This window comes from Chlorocebus sabaeus, chromosome 18 (genome assembly GCF_047675955.1).
Source record: "Chlorocebus sabaeus isolate Y175 chromosome 18, mChlSab1.0.hap1, whole genome shotgun sequence".
Taxonomy (NCBI): Eukaryota; Metazoa; Chordata; class Mammalia; order Primates; family Cercopithecidae; genus Chlorocebus; species Chlorocebus sabaeus.
Genome location: NC_132921.1, coordinates 50,613,066 through 50,636,094, shown reverse-complemented (window position 1 = coordinate 50,636,094; position 23,029 = coordinate 50,613,066). Strand labels below are relative to the sequence as shown.

At 38.9% G+C, this 23,029-nt stretch overlaps 1 protein-coding gene across 4 annotated transcripts in view; it reads right to left on the bottom strand.

Moving 5' to 3' along the window:
* GAREM1 (GRB2 associated regulator of MAPK1 subtype 1) overlaps nt 1–23,029 on the bottom strand; it is a 195,831-nt gene that overhangs the window by 104,655 nt on the left and 68,147 nt on the right. For 2 of the 4 annotated variants that reach the window (XM_007974340.3, XM_007974341.3), the window contains exon 2: nt 18,994–19,134. The exons of 1 other annotated variant lie outside the window; for it this stretch is intronic. In XM_007974340.3, coding sequence (XP_007972531.1) covers nt 18,994–19,134 — 141 coding nt within the window. Of the gene's footprint in view, nt 1–18,993; nt 19,135–23,029 lie in introns of those variants that run through there. One more of the 4 variants, XM_073006408.1, reaches the window with a different exon arrangement.

The window sequence follows — 23,029 nt, the reverse complement described above, 5'->3', positions numbered from 1 at the left end:
AATGCATGGGAAGTCTCAGAATTATTTTACAGATCAGTCTTTAAGGTCTTATAAAACAACAGATGGTAATTCCTGGCAAAATGAACACACTGGTATCCACCTAAGTAAACCATACCAATATAGTGTTCATTAATGATGGAATTTGTTCTTACAGAATTCACTTTGCCAATACACTCCCTGGGAATTTTGAATGCTTAAAATCTGATGTGTGAGTTCAGCAGCTTTCATAAACTGAGACATGACTTGGTTGAGCTCTCAGATGTGAAATATTTCAGCTTCCACCAAAGACCATGAACCCAGCATTCGCACAACATATCTCCTATCAGATATTTCACACATGGTCTTCAAAGGTATGAGGAACATTCAAGTAGATATTAGAAAAGTGACACTCTGCTGAAGGCAAAATGAGGTCACACAGTCATAAATTCCTTTTCTGGGCAGCTAGCCAACTTTCTACATTGTGTTCAGTCATTACATCTCACTCCACTTCTTGCCCTGGACAATAATTAGAGTGCTTCCTTTAATTTGCAGGTTGGTTTTCTAGATAGACGTTTACATGTTCTTGGATGAACAACTGAACTCCCTGCCTTCTCTGCAAGTTTTGCTCTCCTTGTCAGCATGTGCCCCTATGAGAATGTTCTACCTGTAGCTTAAATTACACTGACAGTAATCAAGTGTGCTAGACCTTATGCTAGACCCTTTCTTAGCAAAACAATATAGCTCAAACAAAAGCAATTAAAATTTGCATGAGTTTTACACAGGTACCTCTGGAGAAGTATGTATAACACGATAATAAGGGAAAACAGAAAAGTAGAGGATGAAAGGTAAAATGAAAATGCCCGAATGATTCTAAAAATAAAACTGTTCTGTATATGTGCCTTGAGAAGAATTTTCCACGGGGAATAAGATGTATAGTAAGTTAACATCTGTTTGGGTATTTAAGTGTTAAATCATTTAAGCATCTACTGTGTACCTGGCACACCACAAAGGTACTATGAAGAATGCAAAGATAAATGAAATATTATATTCGAGAACTCTCAGGAAAGTAGCAGACGTATGTAAAAGGCCTTTTATATACTGAAGTGCAGACATGGTTCCAACAGAGTGCCATCAGATTTAGAAGAAAAGACCCTTTCAACAGGCTTAGAGATCAGATACCATTTATTTTAAGCACAAAAGACATCTACTTTCTCCTAAAGAAAACGCTAAATATGAAGGTCCAGGAAATTCTAGTCTAAAAGTAATACTTTGCAATTATTATAAATTATATATACACACACTATATATGTATACAAATTATAGTTTATGAAATTTATATGGTCTGAGATATATTTAATATTCCAAATATCTGGCAACCTAGGTATTATTATCACTATTTAAACATTTTAGGAACTGAGTTTTAGAAACTATATAGACAGTTTTTGAGGTTATAAGGCTGGTAAACTGTGGAGGCAAGCACTAGAATCTACCGATTCTACCTCACCATAGCTACCCTGGAGTCTGAACACCCAAAAGAGCCATTCTAAATATTGGTGAGGCTGTAAATCCCAAGCTACACAGGTTTCTTCACAGGTTCATTTGAGTTTGGATGACCTTCATATCTTATTCATTCAGACCAATTAAACTGAGTTCAATGCCAGTCTAACTCTATTGGCTGTCATCAGATTAGTGAGTCAAGAATCACTTGAGAAACTAATCCATTCAAAAACTGCCAACTGGAATGACCCTTTCCTTGACTTAGGTCTCACATAGATGCAGAATTGTCATTCTAGATATTCTGTTGTTCCTACATGCAGCCAAAGTAGAAATCATTTGATTAAAGGCAATGTTTGGAAGTTAAGAGGCAGTGATTTGGAATTGATTCCAATTGAATAGATTATAGAAGACAATAGGATCTGCCTGCCTCTTCAATCCAATCTACACCTACTTTATATGGAATATAATAGATTTGGTCAAGATTCAATACTGACTTCATATGGCCACCCCAGAGCAAAAACTTGATTGGGGCAGGGGTCTTCATAAAAGGGTTGAATATCCCTTATTTTTCTCAAATCTCCACTGCTATAATCACTGCTGTACAGCCACAAGTGGATTTCTAGGCATCTTAATTTCTAACAGAAGTCTGCATGAACTTAGTTGAATGTAAAAAAAAAAAATCTGGGCAATAATGTTATGAACACTGTATCATCATGCTTTATTACATTCAGGCAAACGGCTGAATTAAAAGTATAGTACAGATTAATAATTTCCAGAGGAAACCTATCGATAAAATCCTCCATGTAAACATAAGAGAAAGGCTTTTAAATGTACAAACAAATTTATACATAACATTTAACATGTTTTTACATGCCAGCAAAGAATCACTTGTCTAACTGAATAAGTGATGCACTGACATCTCAAGATTTAACTGTCTCCACTTAGATCAGGCCAAGGACTTTACAGGGTAAACAAGAATGTGTCTTGGATGCTGCTCTGTACTACTTTGTAAAAATTACATTTTCCACTTGGTTATTTCAAGTATATCTGAAACATTATTGATGTTTACATCTGGTCACTAAAATCTGATATAGTTATAATCTTTTGTTCAGCTGATTTACTTGGATTTTCTGGTGAGACAATCATGAAAACTGTAATTAATTTTCTCTTCCTTTCCAATGTTTAAAATCGAATTTCTTTTTTATCTTATTACATTAACTATAAAACACTAGCGGCCGGGCATAGTGGCTTATGCCTGTAATCCCAGCACTTTGGGAGGCTGAGGCTGGTGGATCACCTGGGGTCAGAAGTTCGAGACCAGCCTGACCAACATGGCAAAACCCCATCTTATTAAAAATGCAAAAATTAGCCAGGTGTGGTGGCACATGCCTGTAATCCCAGCTACTTGGGAAGCTGAGGCAGGAGAGGTGCTTGAACCTGGGAGGCGGAGGTTTCAATGAGCCGAGATCGTGCCACTGCACTCCAGCCTGGGCAACAAGAGCGAAACTCTGTCTCAAAAAAAAAAAACCCAAAAAACAAAAAACCAAAAACCAAAAACCAGAAACAAACAAAAAACACTAGCAACAGCAGCAGGACACTTACATGGTGTTTAGTACAAGCCAGTGTGTTAGCTGTAACTCTTCTAAAGTATGTTAGTTACAAATTCATTTAATCCTCATGACAGATACCTATGAGATAAGTATTATTATCCTAATTTTAGAAATAATGAAACTGAGGTACAAAAAAGGTTAGGCAACATATATAAGACCACATGGCCACTAACGAGTTGAACCAGGACAATGAGCTCCTCTTTACACTGTCATTTTGGCAGAGTATTTACAGAGGACTCAGTTGGGAAGAAAACCCCAAGGTGTTAGGCCACAGAAGAGTAGAAATGAAAGTGGGAGCCTTTATCTTATTCCTGATTCTAATAGGATCAGTACTATGTTGTTGTTGTTTTAAGCCCTAAGGAAGAAGGGGATGAACTTGAGTCTCCAGCAGGCATCACAGAGGTGTTCCAAGGTGGTTCCTACCACCTGGACATCTCAGAGCCTGTGTCATCCAAGATCTAGCATTCTTATTGGGCAAGTGAGGCACTGCCCAGCTGCCAAATGTGAAGACAGTGGTATAAGGTGACTGTGACATTAGCAACACTTGTGGACCACCTCCCTCTAAATGGCCACATGCTCCATGGCTGCCACATGGGAATTCACCAGAACCAGGATAAAAAAGAGAAGATTATTTCTTTTTTTCTTTTTTTTTGAGACAGAATCTCGTTCTGTCACCCAGGCTGGAGTGCAGTGGCGCAATCTCGACTCACTGCAACCTCTGCCTCCCGGGTTCAAACAATGCTGCTTCAGCCTCCCAAGTAGTTGGGGCTACAGGCACATGTCACCACACCTGGCTAATTTTTGTATTTTTAGTAGAGATGGGGTTTCACCATGTTAGCCAGGCTGGTCTTGATCCCGACCTCGTGATCCACCCGCCTCAGCCTCCCAAAGTGCTGGGATTACAGGCGTGAGCCACTGCGCCCAGTCAGAAGATTATTTCTTAACAGTTCCTGCAAGAGGTCAAATGCATCGTATGATTTTCCTTTTACCACCTCACAAAAGACTAATCACTTACTGGATGAGGAAAGCAGGCTTTGGGATCTCAGCCAAGATCCCAAAGATCACTTACTATATAACTCTGTGTGTGTGTGTGTGTGTGTGTGTGTGTGTGTGTGTGTGTGTGTTTTGGAGGAGGGCAGGGTTGAGGTGAAGTGAAGTGATAAATACCAGGAATTCTGTAGTTCAGTTTAAATCTCTTCATTCTTTAAGTTTCTATAGTTGTCTGTTCTTTCAATCTAGACATTGGGTTTTTGCTCAAATAAAAGAACTGCTCGGCTGGGTGTGGTGGCTCATGCCTGTAATCTTAGCACTTTGAGAGGCCAAGGCAGGTGGATCACTTGAAGTCAGGAGTTCGAGATCAGCCAAGCCAACATGGTGAAATCCCGTCTCCATTAAAAATACAAAAATTAACCAGGCATGGTGGTAGGCGCCTGTTGGGAGGCGGAGGCACGAGAATCCCTTGAACCTGGGAGGGGGAGGTTGCAGTGAGCTGAGATCACACCACTGCATTCCAGCCTGGGCAACAGAGTGAGACTCTGTCTCAAAAACAAAAACAAAAACAAAAAACAGTTCTTTCCCAAGCCCGTTTACACCTTGGGAAAACATAGAAGACCTTTCTGCATGATGCTCCAATGGGAGAGAGGTGGAACAAAAAGCCCTGGCACTTGTGAGCTTTTTCTGCTACAGAAGAGCTCTGGTTAAAAATACTACCTAATGATACTGGCTGATAAGAGGGTTAAAGGTAAAGGAAAGATGAAAAAACAAACGCTTTCTCATATCCGAGAGTGTGCCATCCTTCTCTTCCTGACCCGCACAGCCTGCCTCTGAGTCTCCTCAGCAGACTCAGGGAACAGTGGAATGTACTATTTGCTATTTCCACTTTTACTTATGCAATTTGCTAGTCACAAAGGGCCATTCCCATCTGCTGCCAAAGGGTTATCTCTAAAACACAAATATTGTATCATGGGAGTGAGCTCACTGCTTACAGGAGGCAGACCAAATTCAAAAGGTTCCCAATCACTCTGCACCTGGCCCCCTGAGGCAGGCTGTACACTGAGTGCTTAGCTCTCCAACTGGCAGGCTCTGGGTTTGAATCTCAACTTCACCACCTATAGATGGTAGGACCTTGGCTAAGGTCCCAAAGCCTGCTTTCCTCATCCAGAAAAGGACAGCTTCTCTATTAAATGAGATAACATCAGTGTATAAAGCCCTGGCCCAGATACTGCACGAGAGGTGCTCCCAGAGTACTCACTATTATGGGTCTTAACTGCCACACTGCCTCGTCACCAGTTGTCCCCTCTTCACTCACTGCCCAGCATCTAGTAGGTCTTCAATTATTCAGTTAATATCTGAATAGATCCACAGACTTGCAGCAACAGTGTTTCAATGGAGTCTCTCCTTCCTAGACTTGGACTTTCTATGAAGTTGCCCAAACTTAAAACATGCTGGGAAGGGGTTGGGCACTGTGGCTCATGCCTGTAATCCCAGCACTTTGGGAGGCTGAGGTGGGCGGATCACGAGGTCAGGAGTTCAAGACCAGCTTGACTAATATGGTGAAACCCTATCTCTACTAAAATACAAAAATTAGCTGGGCGTGGTGGCAGGCACCTGTAGTCCCAGCTACTCGGGAGGTTGAGGCAAGGAGGATCATTTGAACCCAGGAGGCAGAGGTTGCAGTGAGCCAAGATCGTACCACTGTACTCCAACCTGGGCAACAGAGCGAGACTCAGTCTAAAAAAAAAACCATTGGGAAGGGAAGAAAATCAGCAATAGAAGAGAAATGGAAAATACTCTTGGGGGGGCTAAGGAAGCTGAGTAAGGGAGTCCCAAATCTTGACCTCATACAGATACATATGAAAATTTTAATTTCAACACCATTTAAGAATCACATGTCATATAGATGTATACTACAATCTGAAGCAGGGAGACCAGGTTTGTTTTAATTCCTTAAAAATCTGTTTATTCTAGGCACTTACAGATACACCCTTTTTTAAAATAAAGGAAGAAGAGCCAGGATAGTTCTGGAAAATAAACAAAGCTTTGCAACTAAAGGGATGGCTCCATTGCTGCGTCCTGAATTTTTCCGCCATGACACGCCTGGTTGCTATCAGTCTCACACACTGTGTACAGAAAGTAATGTTGATTAACAATCTGTGGAACATTTTTCCTGTAAGTCTGGGCAATGACTGGTTATGATTTAGAAATCAAGTCTGGGCCGGGCGCAGTGGCTCACGCCTGTAATCCCAGCACTTCAGGAGGCTGAGGCAGGTGGATCACCTGAGGTCAGGAGTTCAAGAACAGCCTGGCCAAAATGGCAAAACCCCATCTCTACTAAAAATACAAAAATTAGCTGGGTGTGGTGGCATGTGCCTGTAATCCCAGCTACTTGGGAGGCTGAGGTTGGATAATCACTTGAACCAGGGAGGCGGAGGTTGCAGAGAGCGGAGATTTCACCACTGTACTCCAGCCTGGGCGACAGAGTGAGACTCCATCAAAAAAAAAAAAAAAAAAAAAAAGGCAAAAAAGCAAGCAAGCAAGTCTGGTAGCCTCTGTCCAAAAAGTGAGAGCTTTTGCTAATGCAGCAGAAAATAAAACTGATTACCAACAATAAAGGTATTAACAGTTATAAAATACCTGGGTTTTCCACCTTGGGCACCATTGACATTTTGGGCTGGGTGATTCTTTGTCACACAGAGGCTGTCCTGCGCAGTGTAGGATGTTCAGCAACATCCTTGGCTTCTGCCTACCAGATTTCACTATCTTCCCAACCTCCTGTCGTGGGGTGGGGAAGTGGGTGCAAACTTTCAACTTTGTTGAGAACCAACTCAACTTTGTTGACAATTGTTTTTCTCAAATAAGCAGGTAAGAGAGTTAAAAACTGTGACAAATTCCTGAATAGATGTTTTGATCCCAACAAGTCAACCTACCAAACACATTCTCCCACAAAGATGAATCTGTCATAGTACTGAAAATATATAGCCAGAATATTTCAATCATCAGATTTTTCTAGATTTTTATATGTAGAACAAAGAATTCCTCCTACTAGATGCAGAAAATAAGTAATTGCCAAATATACGTAAAACTATCAAATCTTTATGATATCAATCTTTTAGAGCCTGAGATTTTTGTGCACCATTTTTCTCCAACACACAATCTTTTACTCCAAATGCACTTTTCTGTGGAACTCCGATCTCTAACATATCTGTCAAGCCCAAGAACTAAAAGGACATTCTTGCCAGTTTAGAGGTCCAATACCTGACAAGATGTGAAACTTCTCTGCTAGAAAACCCTGAGGGTCCCAAAAGATTACAAAGAGGTTTTTTGTTGTTGTTGTTGTTGTTGGTTTCTTACTGTATTTCTTATTAGGAAGAACCTAAAAAATTCTTCCTTTAATAATAAACGGAGTAAGAAAAAGTGTGCAAAAGCAAGTGCCTGTGCTAAGGAAGTTAATTTTTAAAAATGTTTCCTTAAAAGCAAGGGGAAAAAAATTTAAAATTTTTCTCAGAATTATCTTTCGCTTCCTTTTCCTCATTCCTCTTACCTAAGTATCTGTTGTTTCCTCCTGAGCATCTCCCTCCCAGCCTAGATCAGGTGTTAATTATCTTTTATCAGGTCTATTTTAACAACTTCCTAACTAGTTCTACCTGCAGTTTCTCACTATCTTCTCATCCTCCATTCCTGACCAATTTAACTCACCTGCAGGGGAGGGAAGATGCTTGCCTTCACTTAATCTTTCTTAAAAGTAGATTCTGGGAGGAACTCCCCAGGGCACAGAGATTATAGTTCCCATTATTCAGTCTGGAATTTGCTCCAAACTAGGTTTCTAACTATATTTCCTAAATACTCCTTCCCCTCTATCCCACAGCCAGTTGTTACCTTCAGGAATGGTGCCTGGTACTCTATCTAGAATGCCTTTGACCTCGTTCACCTGAAGGCCTCCCACTCCTAGACAGCCATCATGACTCCTTACTCAGCAATTCCATGGCATTTTGCTTGCACCTGTTAGAGCACTCACAATCACCATTCCCTGTCAATATCTCAGAGCTGCACCTGCCTGACTGGAGGGAATTTAGACACCTGACTTGTTCTCCAGGTAGTTCTCAGGCATCTTTGCTGTTTCTCTTTGAAAGAAGAATCCATTTCAGTTGGGTTAAAATTATTTATTGAGTCCTTAAACTACTCAAGGCTGTGTTAGATGCTGTATGAGATAGGACTGTCCTCAAGGAGCCTTTAGTGGTGGGAGGAGTGAGAGCAAGATAAACAGTCATGGGTGCAAATACATACAGGGATTCTGAAGGGGCAGGATCTACATGGTGAGAAAGATTAGGAAAAGCTTCTTGAAGAAGGTGGTAGTTGAGGCCGGATTTCACTATTCTTCTTGAGGAAGGTGGTGGTGGTTGGGGCAGGATTTCCTATTGGGTGGTAGCTATGATGTGTGAGCCCTCCAAGCAGGAGACACAGGAGGGAACAAGGCAGGGCAGAGCCTACCTGAGCAACAACAAACAGCCTGGTGTGGCGAGTGCCTGCTGGGGTGTCTGCTGGAGAATGATGCGTGTAGTCAAAGGAACCCCAGACCTCAGAAGGGCCCAGCGTTAGACCAGAGTTTATACTCACAAAGGAAACATTTCTGAAAACTCCTGGCTAGCTGCTAAAATAGCAGAGCTGTACTTGAAAAAAACAATCTGACAGTAACACAGATGACTGACTGGAGGAGGAAAGGGAGGCACAGTCAGGGTAGGCTGGAAAGGAGGAGGAGTTTTGAAAGGAATTGTGTAGACACAGAATCAACAAGAGTTGCTGCGTAATTACTCTGTGGGTCAGGAGGAAAGGACCCTAGGTGGCTAGAGAACTGAGACTCCCAAACAAGGTGACCGGTTTTATTAAAGGAAAAGAGTTGGGACTATAAAATGCTATGAAGGGCTGTAAGGAAAAATATAATTGTCACTGAGAAATGTATGGAATATAGAAGGCATGAACAGAGAAATGGAATCCTTCACATGTCTATGTGTCCACTGCATTTGGTTTACCTACAATGATTTTTTAACATCTAAAAAATAAAAGCTCTGTTTACATTGCTTGTCTCACACTCACGCACTGGCTTGACTCACTATTAGGGACAAACCCTATGGTGTTCCGTAAATCAGTTCTAACATGTTGGAGGCACTGTGCAATGTATACCTCACCAAAAATCAACACAGACATGTCTGAATCATCTACCGTCTTGCTCCAAATGTCAGAAAAGTTCACATGGTACACACAGTTTGTTGTTTTCCTGCTGCAGTACACTCAACAACTACAGAAATGGGTCAGGGTTAACAGAAAGCCAGCACACGACTTCCCTGGATAGTGACTCACAATGGCAAGTGATTCCAAGCTTAAAAAATGGAGCAGAGTGACTTCAATTCAGGAAGTTGTGCTAGCACTACAATCAGTTTTGGAACCCATGAAGTCTGTTTTCCACAAATAGAAAAACCTCAAAGAAATTCCTAAAAAAGAACCTTTTAAAAGGTCACACTACTTCGTAGAGGTCCAAATCCAATATGGAAATCAAATTATGAAGTGAGACAAGCACTTTCCCACCTATGCTATAAACACTCCATTAACAGTGTGGTCACAGGCAGCCTGTTCAAACTTTCCACCTGATGTTACTCACATTATCTCATAAGTTAAATTATATTTGAACTGGAGTTAGCCCTTTCAAGTAACCAACTTTCCACTAAGTACCTAAATGTAAGTATAAAGAAATGGAAAACAGTAGCCTAGGGGTTTTGGACCCCAGATGCCATCCCTGTTTTGTGCTAGAATTTTCATGGTTTTTTTTTTTTTTTAATACTATACTTTGTTTGTAGATTCAGTAAATAATTTGCAAGGATTCTGAATAAACAGGCTGAAATGTGAAAATAGCAATCAAAAGACTCTAAAATTTTTAGAGCTTTACTGGCATTTATAGAGCAATCTAGAAAAGCCACATAGTATGTCACCAAATAATTCTGCAATGTATTTGCTCATATTCTCCCTTTCCATGTCTCTCATAAAGTTCTTATTTTAAGAAAATAATTTTTTTAAAAGTTCCTTTCTTTCCAAGTTTTACATACACCAATCCAAACTTTTTGCTCTTTAATACTTAAATCACTACCATCAACTGGGTCAGCCACTAGAAACCAGCCACAGCTGGGAGCAATCAGGTTTCCATAGGAAGCCATGAGCCCGAAGCTTCTACCACATGGTGAAAACAACATCATTTCTTCCTGAATTCACCCTTCACTGTGTTGTTGCCACAAACATTTAACACTGGAACAAAACAACCCAGTGAAAGATGAACTTTCACCCCTAGAAAAATTAATTAAGACTATAAATAGGATTCAAGGATGGAGGCAGAGTGGTTTTGATAAAAATACCATATAAGAGTTCAACTCTACTATTTATTTTGCCACTGGTGGTTGTGCTGAGTCAATTTTTTCCTTTTTATTACAATAATTTCCAAACATGGAAAATTCGGGTAATGAACACCCATATACCTTTTACCGAGATTTAACAACTTGTTTGCCAGAGTCATCTATTTTTATGTCCACTTTTGCTCAAGCATTTTATAACCACATTTCACCCTTAAATAATTCAGTATGTCTCCCTAAAAAGTGAGGATATTTTCCATCATACTATAATACATTGACTACAAATAACAAACTCACAATAATTCCCTAATCATCTCATCATGAATACCATTCATATTCAAATTTCCTTGAGTTATTCTTAAGCAATGTGAAGTAGGACTAGAAAGCTACACTAAAGATTGGTGACAATCTTCAATCCATTTTTGCAGCAAAGACACACTTAGATAATCGCTTCATCTTTGTTTTGAGTTAAAATATGAGTGTGAATACCAATGTGTGAAAAATACATTCACCCTCTAACCACAAAAACTATGTTACAGCAGCTATGAAATTTAAGTAAAATGAAGTGGAGAGAGGAAGAGAATAACATTTTTGACTCTTGAGGAAAAAAATGGTAGAGACCATTTCCTAGACAGCAGGCTAATATACTGCTTAATTACTTTCTCTCTTTTTCCTCTTCTGAATCATTTCCCTTAGTCTAGAAAGATTTCTCAGATTCCATTATTCTTAAAAATATGAAACACTGGAAAGCCGATTTCACTCCTACGTCCTCTTTCTTGGCTTCCCCTTTTTTTAAATAAAATTTTTATATTTACTTTGCTCCCCCCAAATCAAATGTCATTGGTTTCCCTTTAATACAAAATATCTTTACAAAAATAGTTGATCCTTGCTTGCTGCCCTCCTTTCACTCATTTTTAACTCTCTTTTGTAATCTAATTTTCCTCAGTTTCCTTACTTGAGACTGCCCTGTTGAACATCACCCAATTCCCTCTTCAACACTTAAAAGACTCTTTCCCCAGGCCTCCAGCCTCTGATCTGATCACCTCCCCAGGCCCAGCAGTTGTCCCCTCGGAGGCCCAAGGGGCTCCCCTAGAAGCTCTTCCTGGAAATTTACTGAGCAATGGGAATGTCACCTGTATGCAGATGACTTGTAAAAGTGAAAAAAGTCAAGACTTATATAGCTACTTAATTTTTTCCTAGAGTCAGAATACAAGTAGGGAGCTACTGTGAAAGGAAGAAAAATGAAAGCTTTACCCAGCTTCTCGGTTAATTCTAACGGATCTCTCCTCTCTAGGATGACTTCCAAGTAAAAGTGCCTCCTAGCACTTTCCAGGGAATAGTGGAGATGGGGGCAGGCTCTGAAGCCACATATCCTGGGTTCAAATCACACTTATTAACTGTGTATTACTACAAAAACTTAACATCTCTAAACCTCAGTTTGTACTTGTATGAAATATAGATAATAGCAACCATTTCATGAGTTTGTTGTGAAAGTCATATGAAGAAATAAAAGTAAAATGCTGAGTTAACAAAGTGCCTAAGAAATGGTAAGCACTAAATAAATTTTAGTTATTGTTAACGATAACCTAAAAATTAAAACATCAAAAATGGTTATTTTTTAGATCTATAACATTTTTTAATGGCAAGAATGGCTGAGATAAATGTTCCTCAGCATACTATATTAGTTCTGAGGACTTCTGAAAAGAAAGTTTGGTTATTTTCCACTTCATCACATAAGCTTTATCCCATGTAACAGAGAAAGTACACCAAGCGTTGTTCAACACTAGTAGTTACTTTTATAAATGGATGATTCATGCTAATTAAACTTGCAACCCAGGAGAATAAAATTAGCTTGTTTCAACATTTCCTTTTGTTCAGTAATTACAATTCAAGGTTATGTTAGATGCCACATTACTATAATTTTGCCCAAGAGACAAACACTGCACATCCCACATTTTTAAAAACAGGCACTGCTGATATAAATCCAGGTGCTTGCTGAATAAGGGCCTTGAAAACTGCACAAGCAATTCTTACCCATCTTGTGCTCAAGTGTCACTTACTTCTGTACATATTACAACTAAGAGGGAAAGTACTGAGATCATTTTAGCTTGTTATAGATTCACCAGATTTGCAGGAGGATGAGAATTTAAAAATAGAAGCCAAACGTGGCTGGAGTTTATCTCAGATGCTTATGTTCAAGTAGCAATCTGTTCATCCATGATGACAGTATCTGTTCATCCATGATGACAGCACACTTGCCGTGGAATGCTATAAATTTTCATAAACCCACTCAGAATTCCATTACTTTGCAAATCGGCAGGCCACTGATAGACAGACACTTCACATTCTGATCCATTTGGTTTCTCAAAGCTGTCTCTTGGTAGAGTTTTCTTTGTTGTCTTTCATGACAGAGGGGAGTGAGAGGAGATACCATTTATTTTGTATTACTCACGTGCCAGCACTGTGCTGAGCCATTTACGCAAGTTAGATCTCTGAGAATCTGCACAACATGTTTCTACAGCAGATCTCCATTTTATAGAGTGGAGACTTGGAGCTCAGGACAGCAAATAAAATTCCAGAGAGAATGGCATAACTAGGCTTTCGTGGGGCTTGAGGTTTATATTCTTTTTTTTTTTTTTTAAGTCACATTATGCATACTAAGTTAGGTTTCAGGCCCTAGAAAGGGTCAGCATAAACAAGGGCCTCTGAGACACCAGCTTTAGTAGTAACCAACTGGGGATCTGCGTGACTGATCATGCTGAGCTGCAGAGACAAAAGGAATTTGATGAATAGATACATTAATTGTAGAACAAAAACCATTCAACTTTAGAAATTCCTGGCTAGAATTAAGTTGCTAGGTTTAAAAAATTTAATATTTGTTTTTGTTTAATAAGTCAGGGTCAAAGTGTGGGAAGAAGAGTTGGTGTGCATGTTGAGCTAGCAATGTCTGACATAGGTCCAGGCAGTTTGGAGTTAATGTTCTGAGTACACAGAATGCAGAAAAAAATCTGAGTTCTGTATTGTCCATTTCTTAGGAAAGGTTTGCCCCTTTTGTAGCAATGTGAAGTAGGAAAGTTCAGATTACATTTATCTGTGATGCCTTTTGAATACAATTTCTATGAATGTGGCAATCTCTTTTCTAAACACTGTCAATTTTTCTTAAGTGGGTTCTCTACTATTAGCAAAATACATGATGTTGACTGGACACATTCTCTCAGAATCAATTATTAGGTATACCAAGAAAACACCTTTTGTCTAAAACTTATTTTGCCAGAATAGGGAATGTCTTTATTTCCCCGAGGCACATCTAAATAATTTCAGAATTCAGAATAAGGAGATTCTTACCACCACCATTTCAGCATGAGGTTCTGATAAGAACTACGGAAGTCATAGTTATCTTTTTTCAAAATTTTATGAAATTATTTTTCATATTAAGAATTTCATGAAAATCTCTGATGTAGCATATATCTTTAAAATGCTGAGTTTTATCGCTTTCCAAAATATGCATGAATGGAGCTGTGGCCTACGGCTGCCCAGGCTGTGCACTGCCCAACTCCAAGGGACTGTCTTAACAAAGATCACAAAGCAAGGAGTATTACTTGGAACAGGAAAGTGTAGGAGCCTTGATCAAAGGAGAATACTGATTGAAAAGAATGGCTGCTACGTGTGCCAGAAAATAAGGACATGATTTTAAAAATGAAGGGGGCATGTCACAGAGACACAGGTGTCAGCCTATACCCAAATGCAGAAACATAGGACTGTCTGAAGAAACAAGGACAGCAACATATCATAGTACACTGAATGGCATAAGAATCCACAAGTCTATGCTCATAATAGCAGGTAAGTAAAAAAATAAATAAATAGAAGAGAGAAAAAAAAGCCTTTCCTTACAGGAGAATGACGGCTAACAAATACAAGAAGGAATGACGGAGTTAAGTTAGAAAAGCACTGTTTTGCCACCTTCATAGTAAAAATGGAATCAGACAGTAATCATCAACAGCTACTTAAAAGGGGAGTGGTGGCGGGGGGGAGAAGATTTAGGGAAACAGCAAGATAGTTGCAGAGTCTAAAAGTATATACTCTCAAATTTCCCAGTAATGGTAATTATTGTAAGTGAATGGTAATTATACAGCAGAGAAACTGGACAATACGTTAACCAAATGATCAAAACCAAGATCACCAATAAGGAGCAAAGGACATCCCTTGCCATTATCACAACACAGAGCAGATTAGCCAAGACTGCGTCGCCTCATCCAATCATGAGGACATGGGGAAACCCAAACTGAGGCTTGTTTTAGAAAATAATTTGCCTGTATTCTTTAAAAAATGTCTATATCATGACACACAAAGATGGCTGAGGAACTTGATCCAGATTAAAGGAGACTAAAGAGATACAAGAGCAAAATACTATAAGTGGTCCTAGACTGGATGATGTCCTGGAGGGAGAAAAAAATACAGTAAGGTCTTACTGGGACAATCAACAAAACTGGAACATGGACAGTAGATTAAAGTATTAAATGTACTGAATTTGCTACCAGTGTTGTGGTTACATAAGAGGATATCCTTGTTCTTAGGAAATACACAGTGAAGTATTAAGGGGGATGTATGCTGTCTACTCTCAAATAACCGAGAAAAAAATAAATAGCATGTTTGTCTGTATTTTTATGTGCATTTGGTGGGGAGGGAGGAGGGTAAGAATGATGAAAAACAAATGTGGCAAAATGATGCTAAAAATGGGTAAAACTGGGGAAATGGCACAAGGGAGTAAACTATACTACTGCAACTTCAAAATAAAATTACAAAAGCAAAACAAATAGCAGCAGCCCAAATAACATTGAGGGGTGTCAGTATTCAACTAGCTTGAATAAAGAGAAAAGTAATTCAACTTGTAATTAGTAGTGCAGGAGAAAGAATTAAATCCTTAGAAACATTTAGTTGCTAACATGATCATAATCATCACCACTAACATTTATGGAGGCTTACTAAGTGGTAAACACTCTGAAAGGTGTTTCTCTTTCCATCTTCACAATTACCCTAAGAGAAAGGCACTATAATTATCTTCACTTTATAGATGAGGAAACAAAGGTTTAAAGAGGTTTAGTAATTTGCCCAAAGTAAGATAGACAAAAAATGGCAGAATGAGAAATGAAACTACGTTGTTTGATTACAAAGCTGGTGGGCTTTACTACTCTGTTAAACATTTTTAATTACTGTTTATTAACTGTCCTCAAAGAATGTGAGATTCATTTCAACCTAGATGAAATTCTGAAAAATTGGTAACATATACATATATAAGGGTTTCCTCTAATTAAAAGTAGAGCACAAATAAGCTAGGGAGACATAAATGATTTTTGGTCTCCACAATGTATTATATGCTCTCTTTCCTCCAAGGGCTAAACCAGGCAATAAATAGATTCTTGGAAACAAAATGTATCTACTATAACCTTGAAATGATCAATCATATCAAGACTCACAGGTCTCCATTTTACACTGTAATCAAAACATACTCCCAGGCCAGGTGTGATGGCTCACACCTGTAATCCCAACATTTTGAAAGGCCAAGGCAGGTGGATGGCTTGAGACCTGGAGTTTGAGACCAGCAACAAAGCAAGAACTGGTCTCTACAAAAAATTTAAAAGTTGGCTGGGCATGGTGCCAGGTACAAGCCTGTAGTGCCAGCTACTCAAAAGGCTGAGGTGGGAGGATCCCTTGAGCCCGGTAGTTCAGGGCTGCAGTGAGCCATGATCACACCACTGCACTCTGGCCTGGGTGACAGAGTGAAACCTTGTTTCAAAACAAACAAACAAACAAAAAACACTTATAAAACCACACTGCCTTCTTATTTACCTGTTCGTAAGATTTTTTTTAAAAAAAAAAACTACTAAATGACTAAATTTGTCTTTGTAAAGCAAGTTTCATGGTGCTATCTTAAGACATGAAACCTAAAACAAAATAATCAGCTGGAATCTATTTGTACCTCAAAACTTCTACTTAAACTTCTTGTTGAAAATTCAGGAAGACAGCTTAGAACATTTAGACACTCATGACCAACCATTCATTCTATTTTGTTTAACGGCAAATGATCATGAACTATTTGGTCCTATTTCAAGCTCTTCTTTCTTTAATATCTTTTCTCTCCTTTCTGTTGAATGATGTGATCTTCATGTCCATATTTCCTCTTAGTCTTGGCACCTCCATTTCATTTTTTAAAAATGTATCATTTGCAACACAATCTATCATCTTCCTTATGGATCAAAAGGAAGCTGCTCAACAATATCACATATTTCTTCCCAATGGAAGCTGGATGGTTCTTTTAAAAAAAAGAAGTTCCAAACACCGAAATATTTACAAACATTTGTGGGTGTTTGAGGAAATCTTATCTCACATTGTGGATGCTCATTCTAGAACAATGGGTTCCCAACACTGGCTGTATATTTTAACCATGGGGGAGCTTTTAAAAATTCTGGTATCCAGCCAACACTCCAGACCAATTAACTTCTGCAGGTAGGACCCTACATCAGTCTTTTTAAAGCTCTCCAGGTGAATCTAATGTATAACCAAGTTTGAGATCCCTGAGTCGAACACCCATGGCCACAAAGAGTTATCTTTTGAGTGCAGATCCAAAGGCTTCAGGTGTTTTTTATAATTGGTATAACTTGTGAAGGACTGTATAGTCCAACTGGTGAGTGTGCACACAGGAAAAGGTAACTGAATGAGACTGAGGACGTGTGCTAAATGAATGGGACACATCAGGAGACCACGTGGGGCTGCGGAGGATGGCTGCACCCTCCTGATGAAATGATGAGCTGAGGGAGTCAACTCCAGCCAGTCAGAGACTGTGTAAATGGAAAAGTGTCTAGTATGTTCAGGAAACAGTGAGATGACTAATGTAGCTAGAGTGGGAGGTTCACTCTTTGGAGTAGAAAAGATGAGTTTGGAGAAGTAGACTAGAACCAGCCTCTGGAAGGCATTCAACAAGTCAAAGAATCTAGTGGCAGGATGCAGTCTCTAAAGGGGTTTGAGGAAGTGATAAAATGAAGGCACTCTTGGGAAGACTCATTTGACAGAGCTTTTCAAAATGATTTTGGGGGGAAGACTAAAATGTAATTTCCTCATAGAAGAATACAGCAGATTAGGTAAAAGAATACAGGATGAAGCAATGTAACAATTTACCTTTCTTTCCAGTTTTCCACAAAGACAGAAACAGAATTTGGATTTGCTGAAAATAGCATGGATCTCACTGCTAGTAGGAACCACTCTGACGAGAGAACGGGTAGGGTAGGGGGTTTGTCTCATTCTCTGCCCCTACGAAAATTGCCCCATTTGCCTGAGTTACAATCTAACAGATGTAATGCTTTCTACAACTATACATTTCTCTCTTCCTCCATGAAGGCTATTCTTAGGGCTAGGAAACACAATTCTAGAGGACTAGGTTTTAGGCCAGAGAAATTTTTTTTTCTTATAATTTTTTTGAGTAAGGAGTTTTGAGAAGCTACGTAATCCTTGGGTTGTATCGGCAATTGGAGATTCCCAGGAATCAAAAATGGTACCAAACTATTCATTCATTCATTAAATATTCATCAAACAAATACCATTTGCTGTGTCTAGACAGTGGGAATACAGAAAGGTCCCTTTTTCAAATAATAACTCTCTGGGCATTGTAAAGGGGTTGAGAACACAATGGCAGTCCAGGGCTACACAATTTATGGTTAGTTGATTAAGATATTCTGAACAGACTTGGAAAATACTGAACAATAATAGATAAAAGACTAAGATCCTTTATATAATGTATTATAAGTGCCAGAAAAAGCATATGGTAACATAAGTTTTTTTTAAAATTGCATTTATAAGCTATCACTATTTAGAGCTTATTTAAGCCACTAGATGTATCCCAAGCTCCTAGAACAGTACTGGCACACAGAATATACTCAATAAACATCAGTTAAATGGCACTGTTGCATTGAGTCGAGTTCAAAGTGAGGTGAGAAGGCAGGTATTACCCTCATTTAACTAAAGCAGCGAAGGCATCTCAGTTGCCTGTAATCTAAATGCCTACTGAAAGGAGAGACATATCCAGGTATATGAGCTACCAATCCAATACTTTTAAAATCAGACCACAGTGTTAATTTGTGACATGGAATCTTGTGAAATCTTCACAAAGTCATTCACAAAAGCAATGCTGAAACTGTATACAGGATTCCTCAGAGACACGACCCCCTGAAGCTCCGAGGTTGGCCACATGTATTGATTTTAATTCCAAGACAATAGAGGTGTTTTATTTGTAAAATTTCTATCTTATAAATACCTAATAAGAATCCCCATTTAACTACATGCATTAATTAGAAAGACTTCTAACAAAATGAATCTGAGCTTTCACTGATCGATAATCACACACAAATGTTTGCTTCTCTAAGTCATTCTACTTTCTAGTTTACAGACAATTCTTAGAGGAAAAGTTTAGCTATTCACATCCCCTTTGTCTCTCTGCCTCGTCTTGGCCCTTGGAGGAGTCTTACCTGCATAATGTACCGGAATCTCTATCTTTGGCCCAATGACATAGTGACCCTCCTCCAAGCTGTGGGCAGTAATGGTGGTCCACTGGCGGCAGGAATGAATCAGCAGGTAGTCATTTTCCCGCAGCCCTTCTACGCACTCTCCTAGGAAATATAATTTTATATGAGAAACTCAGAATTCATCATCTACTTACTCCATACTTTGCAATAAAATTTCATTAGTTAAAACTTGACTAATGCAGAAGTTGATAGTTCATCCCAAGATGAGATAAAGTTTACCTCTGAAGTGGTTTTTTTTTTTAAAGGGTATTCCACACCAAGCTGACAACTGTACATAGAAGTCCATAAAAATGTTTCCCACTGATTTGCAAATAGATATTCAAATATCACATTATACCTAAATGATTATATTTTAATGATAATAAAACATTTGTTAAGTGCCTAGGATACATTAGGTACTCTTTAGATGCTTTGCATATACTGTTTCATGTAATAAGATAACTTTAGGAGGTAGGTAAAAGGTAATGCTCCTTCTTTATAGGTGAGAAGAATCAAAGTTTGAAATGTTAACATGCCTAAGCTCACAGATTTAATAAACTGAAATGCGAGGATTCAAAGCTAGGTCAGATGGATTGAAAGCTTATGATTTAATCACTACAATAAAGCTACAAAAATAATCTTATCTCTGTTGAGAGAGTACTTGAAATTAAATGCTCACAGTTCCTTTTAAATTTTATGTTTGCCAATTTTCTCTGGCCTCCTACCAAACTTCTCAATCAATTAAAAATCATGATTTATAGCATACAAATGAAATTTCTTTTCATTTTAATATTTTCTGAAGTAACTTTTCAGCATTTGAACTGACGACAAACTATTTCAAAAGAGAAATTCATTCCCTGAAACTTAAAAGATGTTTTTCTAGATGCTGAAATAATCCATCCCCTTAATCCTGGTTTAGTAATTTTAAGTGCTCAAAGAAAATACTTGAAAAGGCTAATTTTTTATATAGAAAACAGCCTTCCTTATTTTGACACTTACTATATTACAGTAATTAAGTTATTAGTGATTTAACTGTGTGTTTTGAAATGGCATTTGTAGATCTCTCAAAAATTATTAAAAGTTGCAGTACTTTTGCAATAAATAGAGGAGACTGTAATGATCAACTTGGCTATCCCAACCTAAACTATCTAATTTGATTCCAAAACGGTAATGCAACAACCTTTAAAACAGTCTTGGCCTGGCATGGTGGCTCATGCCTATGATCCCAACACTCCAGATGACAGGACTGCTTGAGTCCGGGAGTTTGAGACAGGCATGGGGAACAAGGCAAAACCCCATCTCTACAAAAAAAAAAAATACAAAAATTAGCCAGGTGTGGTGGTGCACATCTGCAGTCCCAGCTACTCAGGAGGCTGAGATGGGAGGATCGCTTGAGCCTGGGAGGTGGAAGCTACAGTGAGCTGAGATTGTGCCACTGCACTCCAGGCTGGGTAACAGAGCAAGATTCTGTCTTAAAAAATAAAAATAAAATAAAATGAAAAGATTAAAACAGTCTCAAAGCAGGAATACTTTGTAGTACAAAATACAAAGAGTTAAAAACTTTATAAGGGGACAGGGAGAGAAAAGAAACAGATCTGGAAGTAGAGGTACATTAGCAGGAAGGGCAGGATCCAATTCATCGTGGGGGATTTTTCAAATCAGGCTCTGCTGCCCATCACCTCTTGAGAAGATGTGGCCTCCTTTTTTCAGAAAGATACTTCCTGGGGGCCAGTGGTACTCATGAGCCCTTTGTATCCCTCAACCACCTTAGGGCAGGAAGGAAAAATCTAGAACTGCTGCTCCAAAGGAGAAATCATTGTAACGTGCTGCAGGAGTTACAAGCAGCAGGTTTAGAGTCCCACAGACCTGGTCTCAAGCGATGTTCTGCTACCCACCACGGTGTGGTCTTGGGCAGGAACCTCCTCCTGTCACCTGTGAGACAGGGTTCTTAATACAACAGGCCCTGCTTCACAGAGTGGATGTGGAGATGCACAGAGACACTGAATGGAAAGTGTGTAGCACCAGGTCTAGCAGGTATTAGCAGTGATCAGGACACATAAGGTATTAATTTTATGGTATGCTTTTTTCCCCCTAAAATGTAATGCTTCTATAAATACTGTAATTCAAGTTATATTAACCTTTAACAAATTAGGAAATGACCTTCAGAGGAGTCGAGAAACTTGCCCAAAGCTGCACAGCTTAGTAAGTGGCAGAAGCTGACTTTGGGGTCTCTCTCCATCTCTTTCCTGCTCTTTCCAATGCCACAACGTCCCTTACCTTGAAAACCACTGACAATAATCCAAAGAACAGGGAGAAACTGACCTTTAGCTTCAAGTTTCATTCATTCCCTCAATCAATATGACAAGCACTGTTCCAAGTGCTGGGCACACACCAGTGAACAAACCCAAGATCACTGCCCTAGGGCACTTACTATCCAACAGGGAGAAAACAGCCAATACCAGTAACAAAAATAAGTAATTAAATGGCAAATTAATTCGAAGGTGAGAGATGCTGGGTGGGGGAAGTAATGGGTAAGAAGATCAGGATTATCTAGAACAGGGGGCAGTTCACACATTTATTTCTAACTATTCCAACAAACATTCATTCGTTATCCAACAAACATTTATTATTTTTTATGCAAATGGCAATGAGCGAGTGGGCAAAAATATAAAGAAGACTTGGTCCCTACATTCAAGAAGTCATTCTTGAGGGTGAGGTAGGTTCCTATGTAATTTTACGTAAGAGAAGCCATGATGAGTGCTATGCGAGAGGAATAAGAAAGGCAGAGCAGAGATCGGGATTTCAGCAGATGAGATCAAGAAAAATGTGAAAGGGCAAATACAGAATGTGAGCTGCTCTTTCTTTGAAAAGTGAGCTGGGCTTAGGTAAGAGAGAGGCAAAGGGGAACCACTGAAGGGTTTTGGATGAGAAGATGGCCAAAGCTCTGCTGTAGAAAAATTAATCTGGTGGAACTCTAAAAGATGGATTGGAGAAGAGAGAAACCAGAGCCATGGGGCGTATGCAGAAAACCCAGAGGTAGAACACACTGCCATTCAGGGGGAAAAAAATGTTGTTTTCTGCAACTAAATTGTTGTATCATAAAAACTGTTTTAATTTTATCCCACAGTGGGCTCTAAAGAGGCAGCCAAGAAACAACTGCAGTCAAGTTAATCAAAATGAAAATTTAATGTTAAGTCCTACTGCTAGCTGGTGTAGTAAACACTCCAGTAAGAGGATTCAGAATGATTTTTAAAGCCATAAAGTAGTAAGAAACCAATGCCTATTTTTGAGTTTATGTATTTTTTTTTATTTTAACTGAGCTGTGTGCCTGCTTTAGGCAAAATAAGTTCCAGAAAAATTGTCCAGAAATAAAACTTAATATAATCACTTAAAATATCCTAGGGTAGGCCACTAATAGAGACATTACACTAAATGAATTCATAAAGTAAACAATTTTGTGACATAATTATTCTGTTGCTTAACTACTACATATAATGTACTAAAATTTACATATTTAACTCAATGATGTAGTAAGGAGAAGTCTAAAAGAACTGCATGTTAAATTCCAAAATATGTGAATGCCATCCTGAAATTTCTCCACATTTAACATGCTTCTGGGATATGCTTGGATTTTACTTGCCCCATTTAACCTTGATCCTTTCAACATTAAGTCTTACCTACCTGTTAAAATAATTTTTAACACTAGGATGACTAGAATCCATGGAACCTGCAAAGTTAGTCTGCTTAAAAAAAAAAGGATTCAATTTCAAAATCCAAAATAAATATTTATAAGCTGGACATGCGCAAATGGGTAATTCCCTTTTCTGCTCCTTTGGCTTCTGGGCCAACAGATCTCCTGAGCCACCTTTCTGATCCCTGCTTGCTATTTTCTCTCAGTGCTTTCTCCTTGACATTTGCCACAACTGTAGGAGTTATTGAGGCTCCACCCCTTAGCCTGTTCACCCTGTCTCCTCTACAATCTTACATATTTCTCAAGAAT